Source organism: Podarcis tiliguerta, assembly GCF_965153285.1.
Source record: "Podarcis tiliguerta genome assembly, chromosome: 5".
In the NCBI taxonomy this organism is placed as follows: Eukaryota; Metazoa; Chordata; class Lepidosauria; order Squamata; family Lacertidae; genus Podarcis; species Podarcis tiliguerta.
The window spans coordinates 47,183,930-47,208,427 of record NC_139538.1 but is presented as its reverse complement, the minus strand read 5'-3'; the positions used below and the strand labels follow the sequence as shown (position 1 = coordinate 47,208,427).

Sequence of the window (24,498 nt, the reverse complement as noted above, 5' to 3'; positions counted from 1 at the left end):
TAAGAGTAAATGATTATGTACTTCTAGAATTGTTTAAGAAAACATAGCAAAAATCTGCTTCACAAAAGTTTATTTTGCAATACATTCTATCAGAACTGTTCGTTTTTCCAGTATTGTAGAAAAAATAGATGTTCCAGCCACCATTTGCTGAATTAATTTAAGAGCAAATCAATTGTTCCCCTGGAAAAAGATGAATACATCTTATGATCAAACTAACTTCTTAGATTCTTTAAAACAAAGAAAAAAACTTTTTTCTCCCAGCAGCAGCCAAAATAGGGTTCCAGCAGCTTAATGACCCATTCTATAAAGCTTTGTATAAACCAGTGATTTCACTATAAAAGCACTGTCCTTAAAACAAAGGAGTGGCAGGCAGGCATAAATGCAAAACATGGAATGATTAGGTCAAACATATGGCACTTCCAAAATAGTAGCTTATTTTAGCAAACCTCCACAGAAAGGTTGTTACTTGTTCTGTCCCAACTATAGCTCCAGAGAAAAGAAAACTGAAGAATTTCCCTTGTGAACACAAGTTTATAAAACCGTCAGAAGGTATTTGTTCCCCAAAACAAGTGCATCTCTTAAAAAATAAATGAACTGTGCTAAGCAACTCTTACTATAGAATATATACATATATATTCCCTTAAACATCTACAGCTGCAAGAGTTTGTTCATTCAGTAGCTTTCAGCTTTCAGGCGGCCTCCATCTCCTTCACTTACAAAGCGCTTCCTTCCCCTAAAATTAAATATACAATTAGCTTTCAATATATCCCTTAAACTTGGCCATATGAAGAGGAGGGCAGAAAGTTAATTTGCAATAAAAATTCGTAAATCACCCTCAAAGCAGTGTGGTTAGTTATATGTATGCAAATTGTAGACCCTTGAATTTGCTCTGTTCTATTAGCAGGATATGAGCTGCTTGTTGGATTCGAACTCTGATGGGGGCAGGGGAGGAAAGTTTGGAGCATTAAAGTGCAAGACCCAAAGCCAGGAATCTACAAAGGAGAACCCTACTCTGACATTTAAGAATAGATTGAGATTTCAGAATCGGCTCAGTTAATATCCTAGTTTTGGTGAGGGTTATGCTTCAAAATCATTTATTCTGCAGGAATCTAAGAATTCTTCAACAGGGTTATAATAAGTTACGAAAATTAAAGTGATTTAATAACCAGTTTCCTCTGACCCCAATCATCCTAGCAGAAGTGGAAAGAAATTAAAAGCAGCTACAGCACAGAAGATTAGCAATATCTGAGAAAGCACAATGTAGCAACAGGAAGACACAAGTGAAATATCCATATAGTCTTACTCTCTTATATTTATATCCTGTTTTTCTTCAGTTGTAGAACCCAATGTGGCAAACACATAGTTCCCAGGTGGTCACCCATTCAGGAACTGACTAGGACCACACCTAATTCACTTCAACAAGGTGACTGGCCTCTTGGGCCTTCAAACCACATGCTTGGATTTAGAATGGAAGTTTGGATCAGAGATTCCAAGCTATTCTACCCACTTTAGCCAGCACCAGTCCTAAGACAGCCTGTACTACCATGCAAGAAAAAAAAATAAGTTGTCAATCTGACTTGATTAAATTCTGTTGACAAACTAGCTAGTTTTGCCCCCCTTGGACTTAATTTGCTGCACAGCTACCTCTCTGACACAGTGATCCTTAAGTATGTACCTGGAAGGACAGAGGTCTCTCATTGGTTTGGAAATTATTCCTGCTCTAAAGCATTCCTCTACAAACCGCTCAAGCACAGAGTATGAATGTGGCACATCAAGATTAATGTCCGGGATTTCACGGTAAACTCGTTCATAGCCCTGCAACATCAAAATTAGAATAAAATTCATTATCTCAGGAATTTTCAGTATGAATTAAGTAAACTTTAAGTAAAATGTTTCTATCTAAATGGTTGTTACCTTTAACTTTCACTTATATATAATTATATATCTTTTATATGTCTTGCCAGACTTCATACTAATTTAGTCCCCAATATCTACAGTTAAAATATTAGCAGCGGCAGACCTACATTTTTGGGGCCCTGGAGCTTAAACTGTGATGGGGGCCCTTTCGCAACCAACAATGAAATCTGGATAACCACTGTTACCTTCTTCATTGAGTTGTTCCATGACAGTTCATCATCAACATCATAACTACTACATCTCACATTTTGAATAAAATTGCTGTACTGGATTATCTCACATGTCAAAGTCACTGGTGTGAATAAAAAAATTCCTATGCCTTATAGTTTTCAAGTTATGGGAGATAAAAATTAGGGAAATGTTATATACATGCATGATGCATCATAGAATGATTTGAGTTGTGTGACTCAAATTCGGTCTACAAAACCCAAAAATTTTAAGCAATGTTGACTAACGTGTCTTCTGGGGCCCCTACAGGATTAGGGTCCCTGAAGCTTAAACTTCATTGGTTTCATAGTAGATCTGCCCCTGAATATTAGGTAGCAGGTGACAATAGAGCCACCATTACTAAACTTAACAGACAACCAATCTGACTTTGTACAAGACAGATTTCTACATTATTCCTAGATTTTCTTTCTTTTTTTCATTGAAAAACCCTCAAATTCTGTAATGAAGTCAGTTCCCTGATCTAATTCTAGGGCTGCTCATTTAATGCCAGTTAATAAACACAAATAAATGCAACCCAATCTTCTCAGCTATAAGGATATTTAACAAGAAATGCTTGGAAATCTGTTAGGCATACTTACTCTCTTCATTTGGTCCATAGTAATGACAGCAGACCTCCAGAGGGATTTCAACAAATTAAGCATCATTTGAAAGTTTGTTTCTCCAGTTGATTCCAAAACCATCACCACTGCCTAAAATGTAAAATCAAATGAACTGAATGTTCAGGTAGAAATGGTGGGAAAGTACATATTTTAAGCAAGGAACAAACATAACTATACTGCAGAGGGAAAAGGATATTATGGAAAGCACAAAAACAAGCTTGAGAAGAGAAAATGTTCCATAATCAATAGTGTGAAAGGCATCTAGAGATTTCAAGGAATTTGATACTATGCATTCCTATACTCTGCTGTTCAGGTCCATTTTTGGTAATCCCACAAAGTGTAATAGAGAAACATGTTTTTGAAGCCAGTAAAAAGTATAAAAGAAAACCAAAGGTGAAATGAAAACATTCTCTTTTGAAATGAACAATAATATGCAGTATTGATATTCCCTTCATTGAAAATGAAGTAAGAGGTAGTCAATGAACTACTTAAGAAGGAACTTCAATCTTTTTATTTACCAGGCATTTTATTAGGGAAATAAACTAGTATAAAAGGTACAGATTATGTAACGCAGGCTTACTGTAGGAAGCATCTTTGTCAGCTTACAAGCAAGTGTAAAATAGTACCACCAAAGAGAAACTCTCAATAAAGCTGCTTCAATATAAAAATCATTATGCTTGTTAAAGTTTATCACTTCAGAACTAAACTTTCAATGACAGTTATAATACTATGTTGTAAAAAATAAAATAAAAAATAAAGTTACAATCCTGCCTTACTTCATATACAAGTTCATGGTGAAAATGTGGTACTTCTAACTCCTGGAGACAACGTTCTGCTTCAGAAACATCTCCTGAAAGAAGGTATTCTTTCAACAGCATATCAATCTAGTAGATTAAAAATACAGGCATGTATAAGACCAGATGTTAAAAAGCTTACAATTCTGAAATCTACAATGTATTTCAATTTCTAAGTTAAATGTTTACTGATGAGCACCCTCTATGGCACAGTGGTCAATGCTTTCTTAATAAATACAAAAAAAATATGAATTCATTATATAATGCAGGCAAGATCCCAAAAGATAAATTATGTATTAATAATTGTAAATGAGATATAAATGAAATGGAATTGAAATATTGTTCAGTACATATGTAATCATGAATGAATAATCATGAATTTAATAATATATAATGCATTAGTAAACTACTGTAGAGGAAAAAAACCAAAGAGGCAGCAATTGCTTTGTCCAGTAGTTTACCCTACGTCTCTTCCTACTTGCACTTGCACTTTTGTGGCAGAACAGAAGATACCACTCAGTGGGGCCACTCAGAAAGCATGCAAGAAGAACAGCCAGTGGTAGCAGAATACCACCAAAAGACGGCTTGTGAGCAAGTTGAGAAGACGTGGCAAAGGCACTGGGCAGGAGTTGCTCCCACCTCTGCCTTGCTTGCTTTAGATGGTGCAGCAAGAAACATTAGGCCTGCTTGGAGGTGCAGGAGGAGAGTGGGAGGACCAAAAACATGTTGTCAAGGGGCCCCTTGTAACACTGAACCAGCCCTGTGGATATAAAAGTTAACCACTAATGAACAGCTGAACTTAATTACCTACCTCTTTAACAAGATGTTTTACAGACTGCTGCCCGCCTCCTGATCCCCACACATTGTCAATGCGTTTTCCACCTTTGGTCATACTCAGCAATACCGTAGCTCGATCCAGAGCAGCCCTGTGAAGAGAAAGGAGAGTTGCAAATAAAAGCAAACATATTTAAGAATCTTTACATTCACCATTATGACTGAAGCCTTTAAACTACACTGTAGAAATCTGCATTAACAATGAGATGCAAGATTTATACACCAAGATTGCTATTGTAACCAAGTGACCTAATATTTATGGGGTCCAGTAACTTGTATTCAGAATTAACTTAGGTCAAAAAGCTGTAGCTTGTTCACTACAAATCATCAATCCAATTCAAATTATTGTTCACACATTTCAAAGTTATACACAGTGAATATAACAGCCACATTAGTTTATTTCCCAAAATAATCCTGCAGCAGGGAACTATTATTAGCTATTATTTAAGAGATGATACATGTTTCCTGATTGAAAGGACACTACCTGCATGATGCTTCCTTGGTGAATTTTCTTTAAAAACATAGTCCATGACATAGAGTACTCTATATCCATCATACCCAGATGTTTGAGATAATTGCTTCTGTTTCTTCTATCTAAGGCTCTAGCACCTCAGTATTCTAACACTGCAAATTTTAGAACTGATGCCCTGAACACCCAAACTTAGCAGCTGCTGGTTATTCCTTAAACTTCCATTATTTGTCTAAAGCTTTTCTCTGAATTCTGTACTTTTAGCCATTCACTGCCTTTAGGTATTAAAACATTCCACAAGCTATGCAATGGAAGGAGGCAGCAGAAACACTATAGCTTCATAACTTTTCAAGAAAGAGTATAAACCCCAAACTTTGATGTTTTTATTTTAAAAAAGTAATAGGTAAGCCTTCTTTAACCTGGCAAATACAGCATTTTTACTGGGTTATCACCTTTAATTGCGAACCCCAGCTATGAAGGGCAATGTACTTACCGAGCCTGGACACAGTCCACAGTGCCTTTGTAACCATCTATGTAACTATTGCAAAGAATCCCATCTCCGACTGCTCTTGCAATAAATTGACCCACCAACTGCCATGAAAAAGAAATATGTCTTACAGATTAAATTTGAGATAGACAGGGTTTATTTGATCAGTCACACAAAGCAGTAGTACACCCCCAAAATGGGAGAAGGAAGCCATACCCAAGCACCCCTGCTGTTTCCCTCTGGGTCTGGTTCAAGCAGCAGTTCAGGCAGTGCTGCTACCTCAGCTGCCTACATTTCTTAATTTTACATAAACAGATAAGCCAATTACATGCAGCTACAAATGTAATAAATAAGAATATATTGGCACAATACATAAAAGATAATACAATACATTGGGTGGTAGCAGGGAAGACAAGGAGTTCTGGGACACAGAAAGTTAAGGTACATTGTGCCGTGATGGAATTTGCATGTAAGTTCCAATGATTTAGCCATTAGGGGTATCAAAACTTTAGATAAAGATTTTATTGTGTACCTTTATGCCATAAAAGTACTTTAATAAATGTGAGCAATAGATGTTACCACAGAAACAAATTATAATTAATAATAGGCAAGGCTTTTTTCAACCAGAACTCACAGCAACTCAGTTCCGTCACCTCTCAAGTCGATGTCATTGCCATTATAAGAGAACAAGGGAGACGTTCATGGTGAGTTCTGGCACCTCTTTTTCTAGAAAAATAGCACTGATAATAGGTATTTTAAACAAACCTGTGGTGCTCTGGGAGTGTCCAATACCAATTCTGGCATCTCTCTGAGAAGCCTATCAAATGATTTTTCAACGTCTTGTTTGCCAACTACTGTACCACACAGGTCAGCAAGAAGTTTAGATGTCATTTCTCTGTGACTGGCCTTTCCCTCCAGAGCCAATGATACAGCCAACACTGGTACACTGTATTTCATTTCACCAAGATTGAGGTCTTTCAGCATCTCCTAAATATGTGGAAAGTAAAATAAGCAGTCATTTTATTTTAGTTCAAGTGCACCTGAGTTTTATAGTAGAGATGAGAGGAAAAAAACAAGCAAGGAAGAATGTCTCTCTTATGGAACCAGTATAGTAAGAGAAATTGTCTAACTAATGTGTTTGCAAGTTAAGTAAACTCCTTTGACATAAGGGACAATTGTCCAATTACCGTATGTCAGAGGAGACCTACTGAAATCAATGGATGAAAGTTACTTAAATCAATTGGGTTCAATGGAACTACTGTGAAAATGACTTATTTGGGAATCACTCAGGAGCAATTTTAATTCTTACTATATTTTTGTGGAAGTAGCAGGAGAGAGTTGTTCAATCTAAATATATGGATTTTAGAGAAAGGTACCATTTCTACCTATAAAATTTACCAGTCTTTACCATGAGTGTCAACTTTCTTAGGGTTTTAGTCTTGTTTTAAACACACTGGCTTGCTTTTGTGTTTTTAACTGTTTTTATCCGATGTGTAAGGTGCCTTGAGACTGTTGTTTAGAAGGCAATTAATGAATCAGTGATAATAATAAATAAAAATTATTACTAGATGCCATCAAACTAATCTGCAACCAACAGACCCACATTTCATAATCTAATAAAAGTCTGTGTTTATGTCACTAATTATTATAAAAGACAGAAATTGTAAAAGTAACATAATAAATAATAATAATACTGGGCGGCTTCCAAAAAAAATATTAAAATACTCTAATACATCATTAAATACAATACATCTAATACAACATTAAAAGCTTCCCTGAACAGGGCTGCCTTCAGATGTCTTCTAAAAGCCTGGTAGTTGTTGTTCTCTTTGACATCTGGTGGGAGGGCGTTCCACAGGGAGGGCGCCACTACAGAGAAGGCCCTCTGCCTGGTTCCCTGTAACTTGGCTTCTCGCAGTGAGGGAACCGCCAGAAGGCCCTCAGCGCTGGACCTCAGTGTCCAGGTAGAACGATGGGGGTGGAGACACTCCTTCAGGTATACAGGACCAAGGCCGTTTAGGGCTTTAAAGGTCAGCACCAATACTTTTAATTGTGCTCGGAAACATACTGGGAGCCTGTGTAGGTCTTTTAAGACCAGTGTTATGTGGTCTCGGCAGCCGCTCCCAGTCACCAGTCTAGCTGCTGCGTTCTGGATTAGTTGTAGTTTCCAGGTCACCTTCAAAGGTAGCCCCATGTGGAGCGCATTGCAGCACTCCAAGTGGGAGATAACCAGAGCATGCACCACTCTGGCGAGGCAGTCTGCAGGCAGATAGGGTCTCAGCCTGCGTACCAGATGGAGCTGGTAAACAGCTGCCCTGGACACAGATTTCACCTGTGCCTCCATGGACAACTGCGAGTCCAAAATGACTCCCAGGCCACGCACCTGGTCCTTCAGGGGCACAGTTACCCCATTCAGCACCAGGGAATCCTCCACACCTGCCCGCCTCCTGTCCCCCAAGAACAGTACTTCTGTCTTGTCAGGATTCAACCTCAATCTGTTAGCCGCCATCCAACCTCCAACCACCTCCAGGACCTTCACCGCCTTCACTGGTTCTGATTTGAAAGAGAGGTAGAGCTGGGTATCATCCGCATACTGATGAACACCCAGCCCAAACCCCCTGATGATCTCTCCCAGAGGCTGCATATAGATGTTGAAAAGCATGGGAGAGAGGACAGAACCCTGAGGCACCCCACAAGTGAGAGCCCAGGGGTCTGAACACTCATCCCCCACCACCACTTTCTGAACACGGCCCAGGAGAAAGGAGCAGAACCACTGTATGACAGTGCCCCCAGCTCCCAGCCCCTCAAGACGGTCCAGAAGGATTTTATGGTTGATGGCTAAGGACCTAAGTACCCCACTCTTGAAAGAACTATTTTAAATCTCATTAATCACTGCTTGTATTTTCCAAAATATAAGCCATGAGACATACCGCAACTTCATTAGTATCCCCATGTTCAAAATATTCCTGGATTATTGGAGTTAGCGTTTTCTCAAATGCTCTTTCCTCCAAAGGTGGAACTACTGTTTCATAGACACAGTTATCCTGCTTTAAACAAAGATGCAACAAATTTAATAAAACAAAATTTATATTGGGGAGGCTCAGAACAATTCAGTTTTAGAACATAGTTCCCCATAAATTTCCACAGGCTTTCCATTCATAATCCCTTTAATACTGTCAGTCAGGCTTCTATGAGAAATGGCTTTGTTCTCTTCAGTTGCTGCCATCAGTTTCAACTACTCTATAACACCAAGAAGGAAGAGGTAAGCTGTTGAACTAATCAAAAAATGGAGAAATGCAGCTATAGCTGAAGATTGATATGAAAAACAGCTCACAGTGTGTTCTTCAGCCACACTTCAATTCCACCTTCACAATTTATCTGTCAGGTGAGCAGAACAGCACAGCAAATGCTGCTTCAAACCCCTATGTTTTGCTCCTTCCCAGTCGCTGATTCTATCACTGGGCCACTGCTGTTTTCTCCTCCTCTAGGAGCTGTTAACTAAGCACAGAATTAAATGTCTGTGGCTAAATAGAGTTGAGATGGACTTTATGCCCAATTTCTGTTTTTATCAAGACTAGAAAGAGTCAGTGAAAAACACAGACTACTTACATCATCAGTTTTTGATGAAATAACTGTTCAGGGGTGGGGCACTCATCAGATGAGGAAACTAACCATTTTCCTTACCTGAGCATCATCATAGTTGGGATCTTTAATGTCTACTTCCTCCAAATCATACACTTGCCCAGGTTTTCCCCAAACACCTTTGCCTCCTGATCCACCTGAAAAAAAGTTTAACAGCAAAGATGAGAACCAGACTACAAGTCAGTGTTATTTTTTGTCTTATTACTGCACTCTAACCTTTCATAGAAATCTAGTTTTCAAATTCACATGAAAGGCTCACAGAAGCTGAACAGCAAAGCTGACACTGTTCACTATCTTCCTAATATGAACAAGACAGGAGGCAATCATTTTTAATCAGGCTAAATAGAACAGCATAAGCTATCTGCAGCAGTCATTATCAAGTCTCCAAGTATTTGTGTTTGTTTTATTTAATTAACAATGTTCATATTAAAATTATGAACCTTAAAATTTCAGAGTTCTAAATTAGAAAAGTATTATACATGCAGATATAAACTATGCAGATCTCTACTGTGTCTATATTCTTGTTGCTATCAAATTAATGTAAAACAAAACATTTAGGAATAAGTACAAAATGAAGATCAATCTAAACCCAGATAAACTCTCAATAGGTTATTTCTGTTTGCTGTGAATTCAAAACACACCCACCTTTCTTGGGTAGACCCCTTCCCTTTCCTGAACGAGATCGCCTATCCAGATGCTTTCCCTTTGGACTTGTTGGTACTGTGACTCCATTCTTCAGTGCTTCCCCATTATCACTCACTGAATCTCCTCTTCCAGAGTCTCTAGAAGAGTTTTTTCTCAGTCTCCTCTTTGCTCTGGCATTGATCTTAGCTTCATTAATAGACGTTACAGTGTTCCAGTTACCATTGATTTCAGGTTTTGTTTCCTCAGTTCCACCATTTTCTTCATCGCCGGAAAATGGAGTATCACTCAGATTATCCAGTTCTCAAAAACAGAAAGATACAGGAAGGTTTAGCTATTGGCAAGTAATTTTAAAATCACACAAATTTCCAACATGGTAAAAGTTCCAACGCCATTCTAAGCATCATGCAAAAAAAAAAAAAAAAAGTTTTTAACAATCCTTGACAGATTTAGTTCTTGCAGCTCTCCTGCAAAAGTGACAAACTAATTATTGGGTGAGAACAGGAAGAAATGTTTCAGGGGCATTTGGTGGAGGAGGAAGAATCAGTTGACAAAAGCTAACATGGTATTATAGTCACAGTGGGATATATCGCAACAAATTTGTAGTTTACCTATTGCAAATTATATTCATGAAGGGTTTATTTAATGATGTGGCTGAAGTACAGCCCCACTTTTGTATTTGTAAGCCACATTCATATGTATAACAGTGGACAGCTTATGACATATCTTTTTCATCAAGCCTACAGGTGTCTGTGTCTTAAATGTATTTTTGTGTTTCTTGTGCTTGCAGTGCTATACAGATGCGAGATTTATACAAAAGCTTTGATTTTTAAATTGTTTTGTTTATTCACTGTGATTTGAACAATTACTATACACATATGGAAAGGTGGAATATATATTTTTAATAAAGACATTAGAATTTTTTGGGGGGGGCCTTGATTATTGTACAGTAGTTACTTTACACAGGAATATGTATTTTCCAAAAGCAAAAAAAAAAAAATCAAGGGGATTTTTGAAAATAATATGCGACAAAGACCTAGTTCAACTTCTTATAACAATGCAACATTCAAATCCAAGAGCATATGGAATGGGATACTGCAAAATTAGAACACAAAGTCATTAACAAACCCAGTAGCATATCTCAGAGCTTAAATAAGTACAGGTATTAGGAACAATTTTCTCAATTTAAAAAACTTTGTTTAGTTATGTGTTCCATTCTATAATGGAAATGCATTTTGCAGCGTTTCAAGCATCAAAGACCGCAAATGAATTGGGCTGATTCCTTACCTGTCAAGTTGATGTTGTATGTCTGCTCATTTCCTATTTCCATAGCTGTTTTACAGTAACTGAACCAAACGCAAAAAATTGTTTAATATTGTTGTTTCAGACCTAAACACAAAAATAGAACCTTTTAGTGCAATTAGAACTATAGAAACTGTAGCTGTACAGTGTACTTTCTTTGATAAAATTGTAACACACAATATTTTGTAAACATTAAACCTTATGCAATTTTCTATTATTTTTATTATTGAAACTGAATCAGCCAAGTTATTCTCTTGTTCCAAAGACTTCTCTTAAGCTTAGGATTTGTAAATTCCTACAAGCAGAAGTTTGGCAGAAATCATCCCTCCCTTCTATCAGACATTTTTTGGAAAACTATACTATTTAGATGGGCCTTTGTAATATGAATTTTCTTTTTTAACCCACTCAGTATTTGTTTTTATGCATATTTTTGTTGATTTTATTCTCATACCTATACTGCTTTGAAATGCTTTTATAGACTATAAATACATAATAAAAAATTTTTTTTACTTCATTTATCCGAACAACCCATAATCATTATTTCCACTTTGCAGTGGAACAACAGAAAGTTGCTTGTTTGCCATCCAAGTTCAGGACTGAGGTATAAATTTAATTAAGACTAGTGTTTTTAATTATCTAGTGAGTGTGTGAGTGTTTGCATCTATGTATCTATGTACCTATGTACATCAACAAAATAGAAATTATTTAGGCTGCAAGTCTTACACCATGTTTTAATATTTATATAGCACCAGTTCTGCTTAGGTATTTTGTAGGGATAGCACCTGTTTTTTGGTAATTGTTCCATTGTTTTATCAGTCCTGTCAAAATATCATGCAGATCAAACAACGAAAAAGATACTTTATTTGTATTTATTCTTTCACTCTAAGAACAGATCACCACCTTCTGGGAATTCCTGTTGCTCTCTGTTCACCTCCAACCTGCAGCTCATCCAGTGTTTTACCCCATGGTAGTACTCTCAAATAAGTTGGCATCATCCAAATCTAATCACATTTGTTTTAGATAGCATAGCTACAACACTTCCACTAGAGGGAAAGCATGCAGATAATCCTAACAGATCTTATATCTTGCATCACAATTTTTACCTGTGTAGCTTTCATTAAACATTCAGCAGTCTCATTTGTGTTCCCAGGCAGTATCTGCCCCAAGTTTTTTTTCCTCCTTCCCCCACCTTTTATCTAGCAAACACTATGCATTGTTGAGTGGTGAGATTATGACATCAGGTCTTTCACATCATACCTCATAGCAAAGAGTTTTTCAACATTACCTTAGCCAATCATTCAGAAGTTTGCAACGTTCTGAAGCACTTTCCTTTCGATAGAAGAGTTTCCTCAGATCTCTCAAAAGGCAGAAGATTGGAGAGCTGATTTATTAGCTTGTAAGGTTAATTTTTGTCCTCTTGGTATTCCATTACATGCATCAACTCTCCTTCAAATCCAAAGGAAAAGCACAATGTTTATATAGAAAAATGTATGATAATTTAACACTGGAATTATGTATCTTCAGTATCTTGCAGATATGCAAATGTACAACCCTTCATGAAATTAAAATAATTTCTAAGTGACAGCATGGGTAGGGAGTGGCAAGCAAACCAAAACCCTCCCCATACATCTCTTAGGACAGCAGAGGGAGGCAATGCTGAATCCTTGGGGCATCCTTGTTCTAGATAGTAACCCACTAGTTCAAAACCACAGAATTAACTTCTAGTTTAACAGCATAACCACACACAAATGTTGTAAAAGTACTACATACCAACGCCATGAGATGTGGTGCTGCAGCATAAACAAATTAACTCTAACACAAGGGTAAATGGGATGTGTAGGACAGGAACAAAACAAAATTCATTAAGAAGAAAACTCTTCTCACTTCTGTTACATGCCTGGAAACTACTGGCCTGGAAATCCACAAGTCGTCAGACTGCACAAATACAGGTCTGCCACATACTGCAAGCCATGCTTGCTAAACCATCCTGGTTTTGTGGCAACTGTGAGCCTGAGGCTACAAGAATAGCAAAATTAATGAAGCATCTGATGAGACATAGTTGACGATTGCTATTACACATACACTCCAGCTGGCAATGAACCATCTCTAAAATAACAGAATTTTTTGAAGGCCTGAAATCTATAAAATGGAAAACCTGCCTCCTGCAGATGACTGCCTGTGTTCAACTTGTTTGACACACACTTTAAAAATAAGAAAGGGAAGTGGTTGTATGGTTAGTTGATCTTTTTAAAGTTTTCAAGTAACATCTGTTGCTAGACCTTTAAATGGTAAAGGAAACTGTGGTTTAGGAGGCATTTCATTTTTGATCTTACAGCACTTAGAATGTTGTAGTTTCTCTATGGTGTTTCTGAACAGCAGGCAACACACATTAAATCATTATTCTCAACAACAAAAACAGTCCTGTAGCTCTAGAGTACTGAAAGGGTATGTGGTAGCAGACTCCTCACCCAATCAGTTTGTTTATCCTGAATGCCAAATTAAATTAATCCAGATTACCAAATAATATAAACATAATCCAAATTAAGTAAAGAGGGTCAATATGGTCGTGAAAACTATTTTGTTAATCATTAAATGAGGATGTTTCCATGTGAAGAAACTGGCCTGGTTCAGATGTTATGGGGAAATGGTCTTCCACTACAATATTAAATTGCATCATACCTCAGGTTTATGTACTTTCTCCTCCCTGAAGGAACTTCAGTATAAAACTAGTCACAGTTCCCTGACATCCAAATTTAAGGAGCTATGGTTTCTTTACCCTATAGTTAGTAACAACAAACCAGAAAAACATGGTTTCAAATCATAGCTTGTTCTCTCACTTTAACTTTAAACAGACCACAGACAGGGAATAGTGGTAAGTTTAAATTCAAAGGCAAAATCTTTCTGTCTCCTTTTCTGGATGGGAGAATGAAGTGTGGTGGGCCTCAAGCTTGCTATAATTCATTTTCAAAACAGGAAGCTATGGTTTGCTGTTATGTCTGAATCACACCATTATATCCTGAAAAGCAACTTTAAGTTGTTTACAGGGGCTTCATTTATTTGAACTTCATTAAACTTGTACACTTTTTGTGGTCACACAAATTGTAAGTAGACTAAGGTATGCTGAAGCCCTGAATTCAAATGCCAAAGCTTGACTAATGAACCCTAATAAAAGTGTCTTTAGATAATGCTGACAAAGTGGCATAGTAAACAACTACAAAGTGAGGTAATGCTCTCATTCTTCAGAAGATGATTATGGCAATGAAATCTTATGGATTCTGTAATATTAAACTTCCAAGTCCAGTGAGTCCCTTATTATTGCATTTCACAGAAGGGGATATTCCGATGCTTAACCAGATTCAGAAGGATAAGCATTTAGCAGCAAAAGTAAATGTAACGGGGTATCTTTTTGAGAAATACAGAGAACTATAACAATATCTATACTGATATCCAGTTGTCCCAAGAACAAGTTGGGGAAAATCAGTGCACATAAACTGATATAATCCAGTGGAGGGAGTGTTGTACAAAAATTAGTGCAACTTCATCCTGACCCCCAAAGCATTAAAATGCAGGATCAACCATGTAGCCTGCTGAGATGCAAGCTGGCAGGTAAGTGAATCGGCATTTGATGCATAAGGCAGGACAATGGTGGTTTTCAAACATCAATTAACCATTTCGACATTGATTTGCCACAAACCCCTTGTGTGCAGCAGAGAGTTCTGGGGCATGTTACAAGGTGCACATTCAATGACTTAGGTCTACGTTGGTTTTCACTTTTGCTCCACAAAGAGCATAGCCGCTAGCCCCCCCCCCCTCAGTGATCCCCAGCAGTTACGCATTAGGAGGTGAGGCCAGCAGTGGAAGGCAAACTGCCTTTTGCGTGGAAACCCAACTGCCACCCTTGAAATCAACACCCGGCCTCAAAATAGAAATAAAAATGCTTTCGAAGAGCAGCTGGATTTTCCTGAGCACGGTCTTCACATCACGGAGAAAGGCCTTCCTGAGGGAAAGAATATACTCCTGAGGTAAAACGATGGGGAGCCCCAATAAATGATACGGCCTGTACTCAGCATAACAGCAGCTCTCCCCTCCCTTTTAATACACGGGAAGCGGCACTAGGCCAAGCCAGGCTGTTCGTCCATCTAGCCTAGCGCTGTCTACGGAGAGCGTTATCGGTCGTGTGAGGCCAGTTCATGAGCTAAGGTGGGGCAGGGCCAATACACCGGCCAAATGACGGGCGTAAGGGAGGCGGAAAGGCGAGGAAATGGGCCCCCCTTCCTCCTCCTCCTGAGGAGTCGGCAGACACGTACGTCCCTCTCCGCTCGGCGTCACGAAAGGCGGGAGGGCACAGCCCTAACGGGAGACCCCCCATTCCCGTGCTCACGTTTCTGGGGCCGTGGTGGGGGTGGGGACATTACCGTAGGCGGCGGCCCCGGAGCTGCGCCACACGGTGTTTGTTTTTGTTCTGCCCAGCAACACGGCCACGAGCGGCCGATCCTGATTGGCTCAGCCTCGCCCTGGGGCCCGCAACAGCCAATGGAAAAAGGGACTCCGAAAGGGCGTTCAAAACAAAAAACCAGTTGGAAAACAAATGAGTTATGAGTGTCAAAATGGAGGGGACGGGAAAGGGCGTGTGACGTGACGCGACGGGTGGGTGAGACCATCGAAAATCCAGGTGGGGGTGGAGGGTGGGGGAAGTATCTTTAGCCAAGGGGCGACAGAGGAAGCCATAGAGCTGCCTCACTGTAGCCTGGAGATTTGCCCACTCAACATTTTCTGCTTGGGGCTGATAAAAACGTGTGGTGGATGGCTCTCGCTTCTTTGGCTCCCAGTCATGTATCAAATAAAACTCCAGTTCTTCCCAGAGGCTATCACGTTATAGAGAAGCGCATGGCCTAGAGATCTGTTTATTAAATTTTATCCTCGAGCTTCCATATGTTTACTTTCAAGGAAGTCCCATTATTGGGGCTTACAGGTAAAGGTGCAAATGGTTATGCTTAAAGTTGGAGGAGCTCAGCCTTTCACACCTACTACATGAGAAGAAATTAAGGAGGTGGCACTTACCGGTACCCAGTAAAGAGCTGCTATAATGAGAAAGAATGCATTTGCTGCATTTTTTAAAAAAGCATTTGTGTCAGCTCCATGACAGCCTGAAAAAGGTTGTCAACCCTATACCACACATTTCAAAACACTTTTAGGCTGCACTGCTCACTAACTAGGAAGTAATTTTCATTGCACTTAATGAGAGATACTTTACTCCTGAGTGAGGGTGGTGTAATGGTTAGAGTGTTAAACTAGGTGCTGGGAGCCCAGGCTTCAAATCCTCACTCAGCTGGGTGACGCTGGATCAGTCACTGTTTTTCATTCTAACCTACCTCACAGGTTTGCTGTGTGAGGAACTTAGAGAAAAAAGGGGATACAAATGTAATAATAAATACCATTAAAAATACACAGGATTGTGCAGTTAGTAAAATCAAGTGAATTTGTTCTATCAAGGAACATAGGACATTGCCTTAGATAATGTGTCTCAAGCTGTCAAGGTCATTCTGTATTTGGCCCTTTGTTATCTTCATGCTATTGTCTGATGTCTGAAACAAGAACCTTTTGCCTCTTTTTCCTCTCCTTGCTGTTCCTGCCCCAAGCAAATCATGAAGGCCCTTTGATGTTTGAAGTTTACTGAGCCAGCACAAGACTATGGTTGGTAACATGCCTGTTCCTGAAGTTTCGAACAACTGATTCACAACTGCAGTCTTCAGAGTCAGTACTAAGAAATGAAAGTGAGCCTACAAAATCCTATTTATGTTAAGCTCGCATAAAAAATGCAAAGGTCACAAAATTGCAAGTAAACGAGTTAAATCCTATGTAGTCAGAGTCTCTGAAATGGCTGGCTTAAGCAGTTTGAAGATTGATATGTGCGCACAGCTTATGATTAACCAACCTCCACCCTCTCAAAAAGACCTTTTCTTGACCTTACAGACAGTTTAATTTATTTTCTTAAAGTATACTCAGAGCCTCCCTATTAATTACATACTGTGCATAACACTGAATGTTGTACAGCCGTACTTAATTAGAAGGCTTAATGCTAATGTTGTTATGAAATATTATTACTCTTAGATATTCATTGCCAAGACAAGCTGATATACATCACTGATTCTCCCAGGATGCCACATCCCAGAGCTCTTTTAGGGATAAGATTATATATGGTGTAGTCCCATTCTGTGACTGTATTTCTCCTCTGTAAGCAAATGTATTGATCTGTCTATAGATGCACCCCCTTGAGTACAGGGTAGTTTAAATGTAAGGTTCTGAACTGTAATAGCACAGGCTTCAACATAAACTTAAGTAGTTAAGAGCTATACAAGAATTAAAAGGCTAGTCTTGTTACTACAGGTTCTTAACGCAAGTCAGTAATTGTTTGTATGTCAACATGCAACGCATACCTAACCTGTAATGTAAACATCAGGGAATCTGCATAAGTACATGAGTAACATATTTACTGTGTTTATGCAGATTCCCAGATGTAGTTTGGAAAAAGGTAATGACGCCACTCTAATGGCTTAATTATAAATGCACACCGACAACAGTTTGAGATCCACAAGTCACTTCCTGATTTGTCTTTGAAATGTTTTGAAGCACAAGCACCCAAGTTGTAACATATAAACATTCAAGAACTAAGCACTGCTAGTTTTTACCTCGCAGGCCTCTTTTGCCTTTAGCACTATATGACAGACAGAAATTTACCATGTGAACATTTACCTAGCAAGCAGATTCACCGATGCCAGAATTTGCTTCCACCAGGCAGAATCTCCACAAATCAAAAGTTGGTATCCTTCCTAACAACAAACAGAATATCATCCCACCGCCTCTTCACATCCAGCCATTCCCTGGAATCATTTAAGCACACAAATCCTCTAGCTATAGAAAATAATTGCTACATGGGATATGTTAAACCACTGGTGCTGAGCTTTTTAAACACTGCTAGCATTTTTAAATATATATATATATTATATGCAGCCTCTGCTGCACCCTCCTGTTTTTATCCAGGGGTACTGCAGAAACCATTACCCGTACCACAGGTTGGAACTACATCCTAAAAGCAGAAGACGAGCCTTTCTGGGTCAGACGAAAGATGAGAAGTCCACAAGTAGGACACGAACACGGTTTAAGGTGATTCACTGAAAATGGTATTCACTGGCCTACCACCTACAATAGCAGCCACTGGTAGCCTTATCCTTCAAGTCTGTGGCTATCACTAGATTCTGTGGCAGTGAACAATCAAAGGGGGAAAATGCTGCAAAATGAGTTTCTATTGATGCACAAATTTATATCACTCATTAAAGTCTCACCATTAAGAAAACTTAGGAGGTAATAATATTGCTGTCGTGATCCAAGAGAAGCATATTTTCAAACTCCTGTCTCCACATTGCCCTAAACACTCCACTGCCCTAGTTCCCACAAGGTATCCTTTGAAGCGTTGCATAAAACTCTGTAAAGAGTCTAAATTGCAATGTAGTAGCTGAGCAATTATGTGAGGCTGAAACCTGGCTTATTGTTTCTCAAAGAGTCACAAAACCATGCTGTCTGAAAGAACCAAAGCTACTCTCTAGTCAGTTTCCTTGTTCAAATCCAAAGCCATCTAACCACAAAGTGACCCAAGCATAAAGAAAGGATATCTTAGAAATATCGCACTCCAACTAGGCAAATAGCACTGCACCACAAGACTCCAGCAAACCAAATGCCAAGCCACGTGTTGCAGGAAAAGCAAAACACCATCAAAGTCGCTAGCCAATCAGACATGGGGAAAACATTCCTTCCCAATCAGGCAATGAAGATAAGCGAAACCTATTGGCAAGTCTCTGGAAGAGAGGTTGCACTGGCCAATTGCAACTGTGCTACGCAGCGTCCTACCTCCAGTTAGGGAGTTTACTGGTTCTCTCGACTTACCTGCAAATTATGCCATCTAAACCCCAATGTCGTCGCCTCGCACTTCACAATACCACTAGCCCCTAACTGAAGCACTGAAAATGAATCCGAATGCACCCTGCATAAGTTTATCGAAGCCTCCATTAAACTAGGTGGGAAGTCTAGATGCATCTAAACAAGCCCAAGTAGTAGCCAGAACAGATCACAAAAGCAGCAACCTTCAAAAAACTGAATAAAAGACCACTGACATGCAATAGCAGCACTTCTTTTTCCCCACCACAATCCTACTTAAAGCAGCTGGGTGCATCTGCAGCAAGGCGCACATCATTCCACTGCCGCTTACCTAGGAGCATGCCCCATTGGACGCCATTGGGCTCATTTCCGAAATGACTTGCTACAGGACCCAGGTGAAAAGTCCCGCTGACAACACCTTCGATTCTATGCACTTAGTACAAAAGGGGCTTCCTTCCGAGGAAAGATGCAGAGGTTCGGGTTACATGCCGCCCACAGATTACAGTCTTATGCCTATTTTCTCGCTTGCAAAATCTATGAACACAATGGAATTTATGTCCCAGAACTGCACAGGATCTCTCAAAAAGCTCAGTCTAAGGAAACACACCCTTGCCTGGAGCAAAACTTCATTGCATACACTGGAACTTAATTTCGAAAAAGCATGCATAAAATCGGGGTGCAGTATGACGAAACACACACACAAAAAAGCCAGCAATCATAAAATTGTTATCTCCCTTTCCCAATCGTTATAGCCAAAATGCATTATCAATTGGCTTTTTTAAAAAATGGAGCCGAACTCGATTGCCGAGAAGCCGTTTAGGAACAGCTCCTTTTGCTCAGATACGGGGATTTCCGCTCACATTTTTGCACCGAGCTCGCACGCCGCTTGCTTTGCATGCCTGGGTTTCTTTTCAGCAGCAAATGACAACGAGAGGCAAAGACCTAGCAGCCTAAACCAACAGCTACTTAAAGAATGAAAATGTGAGAAAGTCACCCTTTTCCTCCTCTTGCTTTTACCCAGAAGCTGTTGATCATAAAACTCTGGCCCACAAACTCTCTCTCTCGCCTAGTTTTCTCCTCCGCAGATCAGCACCAGATTTCTCCACTTGCGACTGTTTTCAAACAACCCTGTACTTCCCCCCACGTTTAAGGTAGCGGGGTAGTCCCGCCTACGGAGCGGAAGGAGGAAAGCTATTGGACGAGGTTGCCCGCACAATTAGAATAGTGGGCCTTCCCACCCGAGAAGGGCGGGTGTTTGTGATACTTTTTTTCCGGGGTTCTCCGAAGCTCCTTTAACAGCCATTTTTCACTGGCGCAGATGATTTTGCTTAGAGGCGTTCTGTAGATTTCCGGCCTGTTGGCAAGGCTAATTTGCTTTTGAGATTCCTTTAACGCTGCAGTATTTTACATGCCGATTCACTCCAACGTCAGAATTTATCAGTTGCAAACCTTCCAAAGAGAGTTAACATGCCAATGGATCAGCTTCGTTACTTTTTTTAATTTTTTGATTGCATTGCAGTTACAATCTCACAAAACATTTTTACAGCGGTGGGAGGGCATACCCTAACATTTGAATATTCCCCATATATTCTGCTGCGTGCAAAAGTAATGACTTCGACAGAACATTTATTGGGAAGGAAATCTCCCGCGAGCCTTGCTGGGTAGAGATTAGACAGCCACGATTGCCTTGCAAACCTACTTGCAGATCGATCGTGATCATATTTGCACATAAGCAAGTGCCGCTGATTTCAATGAAAAGCTTCCCTGAATGCTAAGGAGTGCGACAAATTAAACTGAAAAGTGGAGGAACTGCACGCATACCCGAAAGCGACGGGTGGGCGTGCCTGGGTGGTTACGGAAGAAACAGGAACATGCTGGCTTCCCAGAAAGATGGAAGGGGGAAACGGAAATTTGACTTACTAAGGCTTTCTGCGTGTAGATGCTGCAGGAAAACGTTCCTGCTGAGAACCACGCCTCCTACTACAAGGTTTTTGCCTTCTCTCCAATAGGAGGAGTAACTCCTCTATAGAAACCAGGGATGAATCCACCGTCACTTGAAAATCGCTAAGGTTCGTGGCAGACAATTTAAGGATGTTTCTGCCTCTTGTTTAGCAAATGTAATGCACTGCGCTAGATGCTACATGTGAAATTTCAACACATTTAAAAATCAATAGGAATATCTATGTGAAAAATGCAACTAATGGATTTCTAGCTCAATGGATGTTCTTTGCACACATGCCAGAGACCACTTGACTGAAGCTCATGGCTCACTGGTGTCTGTGGACCACAGTTTGCGAACTCTGCAGGGTGGCAATTCAGAAATCAGTGTCCCACCCTGCATTATGGAATAGTATCTGATTATGGGCATTATGGGCCATGTGGAGTGGGAGCAAAGTACCTGGTGAGCTGCCTGTAGTGACATTTACACTATGAAAAGCAGAATTTGTGAATGGTGGTCGTGTACGCTAACCCAAGAAGATTCCCACATGATTATTAAAGGGCAGGTGTGATACTACGGTGTGTAAATCAACAGAGCTGAATAATATATCCCAAATTTTCAGCCAGGTGATGCTCTTTAAAATATATGCTGAATATAAGAAAAGGAAGAGGGGCCCAGGGTGTTTTGCAATATGTTGATAACAGAGCCAGACACGTCTTTTGGGATCACAAGTCATTTGTTTTTCTATCCATTCTTGCCGCAACAAGACATGCACTTTGGAAGCACTCCACCTACCAAGAGCAGCGCAAGAGAAAGTGCACCATGATCTGATTGAGCCAGAATGAATTCTCCACGGAGAGAAACAAACAACGCTGAACAGACTTTGCTTCAGCATGAAGGAGTCACATGTCTGGTTTCCCAGCTACACCCACAAGTTTGTACTATTGGAGGCTATTATTATTACTGCTGCTGCTACTATTACTACATACTAACAGAAATCTCAGTTACCAGAGTGTGGTTGCATAAGTAACCAATACATCAGCACCCAGATACAAGGAGGCAGCACTGGTATGCGCAGGATAACCCAGTGGTTCACAGAAGTTACTCCCCTCCCCCCCCCCCCAAAAAAAATCCTTTAGGGGAGGGGAAAACCTAAAAGTGGAGAGACCAAAAACTGAGTATATTTAGAAGGCATGGAATGCTGACTGGCTGCAGAGAGGGGATGAGAAACCAGGAATGGGGCAAGGGAATAGCTTTAACACTTAACAGTGAGTGCACCACGCTGCACCATTTTGTTGTAGGTCCCACTTGTTATCATAATATTTAACATTTGCATAGTGCTTTCAAATATTCAGAGTGCTCCTCATGCATTATCTAGTTATAATCCTTGCAACAACCCTGCAAAGTGAAGTGAGGATTATTTTCCCCCCACAGAGCAGATGGGGGACAGTGGCTGAGAGAAAACAGCTTGCCTAAGGCTACGTGGCCAACTAATGGCAAAGCTGTGGCCTCAACACTCCAACACTGACACCCTGATCCAGCTCTGGAGACCATCTCAGCTGTGAGTCCTGGAAGACCAGCTCCTTGCCTTGCTAGGCTTTTCCTACTGGCCTGGGAGGGCGGGGCCCTGACTGACTCCAAAAGTTAAGACTGCTGAACAGATGCTAGGGCTGGGATATGGTTTAGGAAGTTTTGTTGGGTTTGTGTGTGTGTGTTGCTGTTATTGATATTAATATTTTTTAGTATCTTTATTTTAGATCTTATGACTATTTATGTGGAAATTGTTTCAATTTGGTTGTATATTTTGTATTTATTGTTTATGGCTATTTTTGTTATGTTTGTAATTATCTTTCTCAGAAGCTGCCTTGAGCATGGAAAAGAGGCATACAAATAAAATGATGCATGGATGCAGTGCTTTTTTTTCTGGGGGTACTCAAGGGTGCGCAGTACTGGCACCTTTTTCTGGAAGAAAAGCACTGGTTAGAAGTGTGGCACTTACTGTAACAACTTCATGGTGAGTACCAACTCCTTTTTTTCTAGAAGAAAAGCACTGCATGGATATATTATGTGCCACTAGTAGTTGCCTGTGGTGCATTGGAGTGGTGCATCACAGTGCTGTCTGGATTTGGGGCGCTTAAATATGGCAACCATAACTGCAAGTCACTTTAGGCCAGGGGTCAGCAAACTTTTTCAGCAGGGGGCCAGCCCACTGTCCCTCAGACCTTGTGGGGGGCCGGACTATATTTTGAAAAAATAATAATGAACAAATTCCTATGCCCCACAAATAACCCAGAGATGCATTTTAAATAAAAGCATACATTCTACTCATGTAAAAACACTAGGCAGGCCCCACAAATAACCCAGAGAGGCATTTTAAATAAAAGGATACATTCTACTCATGTAAAAACACGGATTCCCAGACCTGTCAGTGGGCCAGATTTAGAAGGCAGTTGGGCCAGATCTGGCCCCCGGGCCTTAGTTTGCCTACCCATGCTTTAGGCACTTAACAGGTTCCCCAAGTGCTGGAACTGTAATTAGTGTCCTAGAAGCTGCCTTATAGCAGAGCTGTATCCCGTCTTAGGTGCTGTTGCATCTCTGATTGCACAGTCACACAGCAACCTTTTATTGAGTGCTGCGCCTATGGATCTATATTACATACTTATCATGACTGAGTCGTTCTGGAGATAAGTGTGCAAAACGTGTATGTGAAAGTTTGCAGCTGTGCAGAGCATGGTCATTTGGGCGTTTACTTTCTCCCTCAGTAATTAAGTGCAGAGCAATGGGTTTGCAAACAGTAACCAGTATTCATCAATCAGTCCTGGGATTTCAGTTATCAGTAAGAGAGTCTCAGTAGATTTGGGTGGGAAAACAACAGTTGTCTAGAGTTTCTAGGCATGTGATCTTCAAGGGCTCTGTTAGGTAGCTAAAACTGCTAACAATGGTGAAGATAGGACTAATACTTCATGCCTACTGACGATAAAGCCTTTGAGCTTTATATTATGAAGTTTTTCTTTCTCTGACTCAAGAAAATCTGATGGTGCATGCCCTAGGCAGAATAATGGTCTTTTGGGAGAGTGTGCAAGCTTTGAAGTTCATAGCATTTTTCTGCAGGATGTGGATGCTCATGGTGGCCAAAATGACCTAACTTTCCATCTTCTGAGATGGGCAATTGTGTGGCTGAATTGTGTTTTTGGGGGTTTGGGTTTGGCAGCCCACAAGAAGGCTTAGCAATAAGTTTATTCATATCACCTTATCTTTTTGTCTGGCCTGCACATTGGCCACAAGAAAGGCCTTATGAGATGACAGGATGACATTTGCAGCTGACATTTAAGATAAGGATTTAAGATAAGACTGTTATTCCAGTCCCCTCACTGAAGAGTCCTTGTTTGCTGCTGTGCCTTTTCCCATTTCTTCAGTCTCAACTAAAGAGTTAAGTATCTTAGAAGGAAATCCGGATCCCTCTGTTTGGAAAAGATGTAATGTAATCAACAGAGGCTGCACATGATCCAGCATCCAAGCCAAGTGAAATCACCTGACTGATTCCAGTGCCACCTTTGCCAACTATAATAAGCTTTCTTTGTTTTTTTAACTGGGAAGTGGTGCTAAATTGTGATCAGCAGTTCAATATTGTCAACAAGTTCTAGGTAGAAGCAAGAGGAAGAAAAGAGTTATCTTTTAAAAAAAAATTTAAGTAGCCAGTAGCTGAAAGCTCT

General features: G+C 40.0%; 1 protein-coding gene and 1 long non-coding RNA gene across 21 annotated transcripts; one reads left to right on the top strand and one right to left on the bottom strand.

Moving 5' to 3' along the window:
• Window positions 1–53: 53 nt before the first annotated feature.
• Window positions 54–20,840, bottom strand: PDCD4 (programmed cell death 4). Of its 20 annotated transcripts, none has more exons than XM_083441712.1 (14): window positions 19,841–19,972; window positions 19,178–19,380; window positions 12,200–12,360; window positions 10,900–11,001; window positions 9,616–9,915; window positions 9,013–9,107; window positions 8,259–8,372; window positions 6,094–6,315; window positions 5,335–5,432; window positions 4,350–4,464; window positions 3,521–3,628; window positions 2,724–2,834; window positions 1,676–1,815; window positions 54–733 (listed from the first exon to the last, which is right to left on the bottom strand). In XM_083441712.1, the coding sequence occupies exons 4-14, from the start codon at window positions 10,940–10,942 to the stop codon at window positions 673–675; spliced, it is 1,407 nt and encodes a 468-aa protein (XP_083297838.1). In that variant the 5' UTR covers window positions 10,943–11,001; window positions 12,200–12,360; window positions 19,178–19,380; window positions 19,841–19,972; the 3' UTR covers window positions 54–672. The 20 variants fall into 20 exon arrangements, with proteins under 20 accessions (XP_083297838.1, XP_083297849.1, XP_083297850.1 ...); XM_083441723.1 differs by having other exon boundaries at window positions 8,259–8,375; window positions 19,178–19,299; XM_083441724.1 differs by having other exon boundaries at window positions 8,259–8,375; window positions 19,864–19,972.
• Window positions 15,651–22,692, top strand: LOC310678223. Its single transcript, XR_014511699.1, has 2 exons — window positions 15,651–17,148; window positions 21,553–22,692. It is a non-coding gene; the product is annotated as an uncharacterized lncRNA (long non-coding RNA).
• Window positions 22,693–24,498: the final 1,806 nt, after the last annotated feature.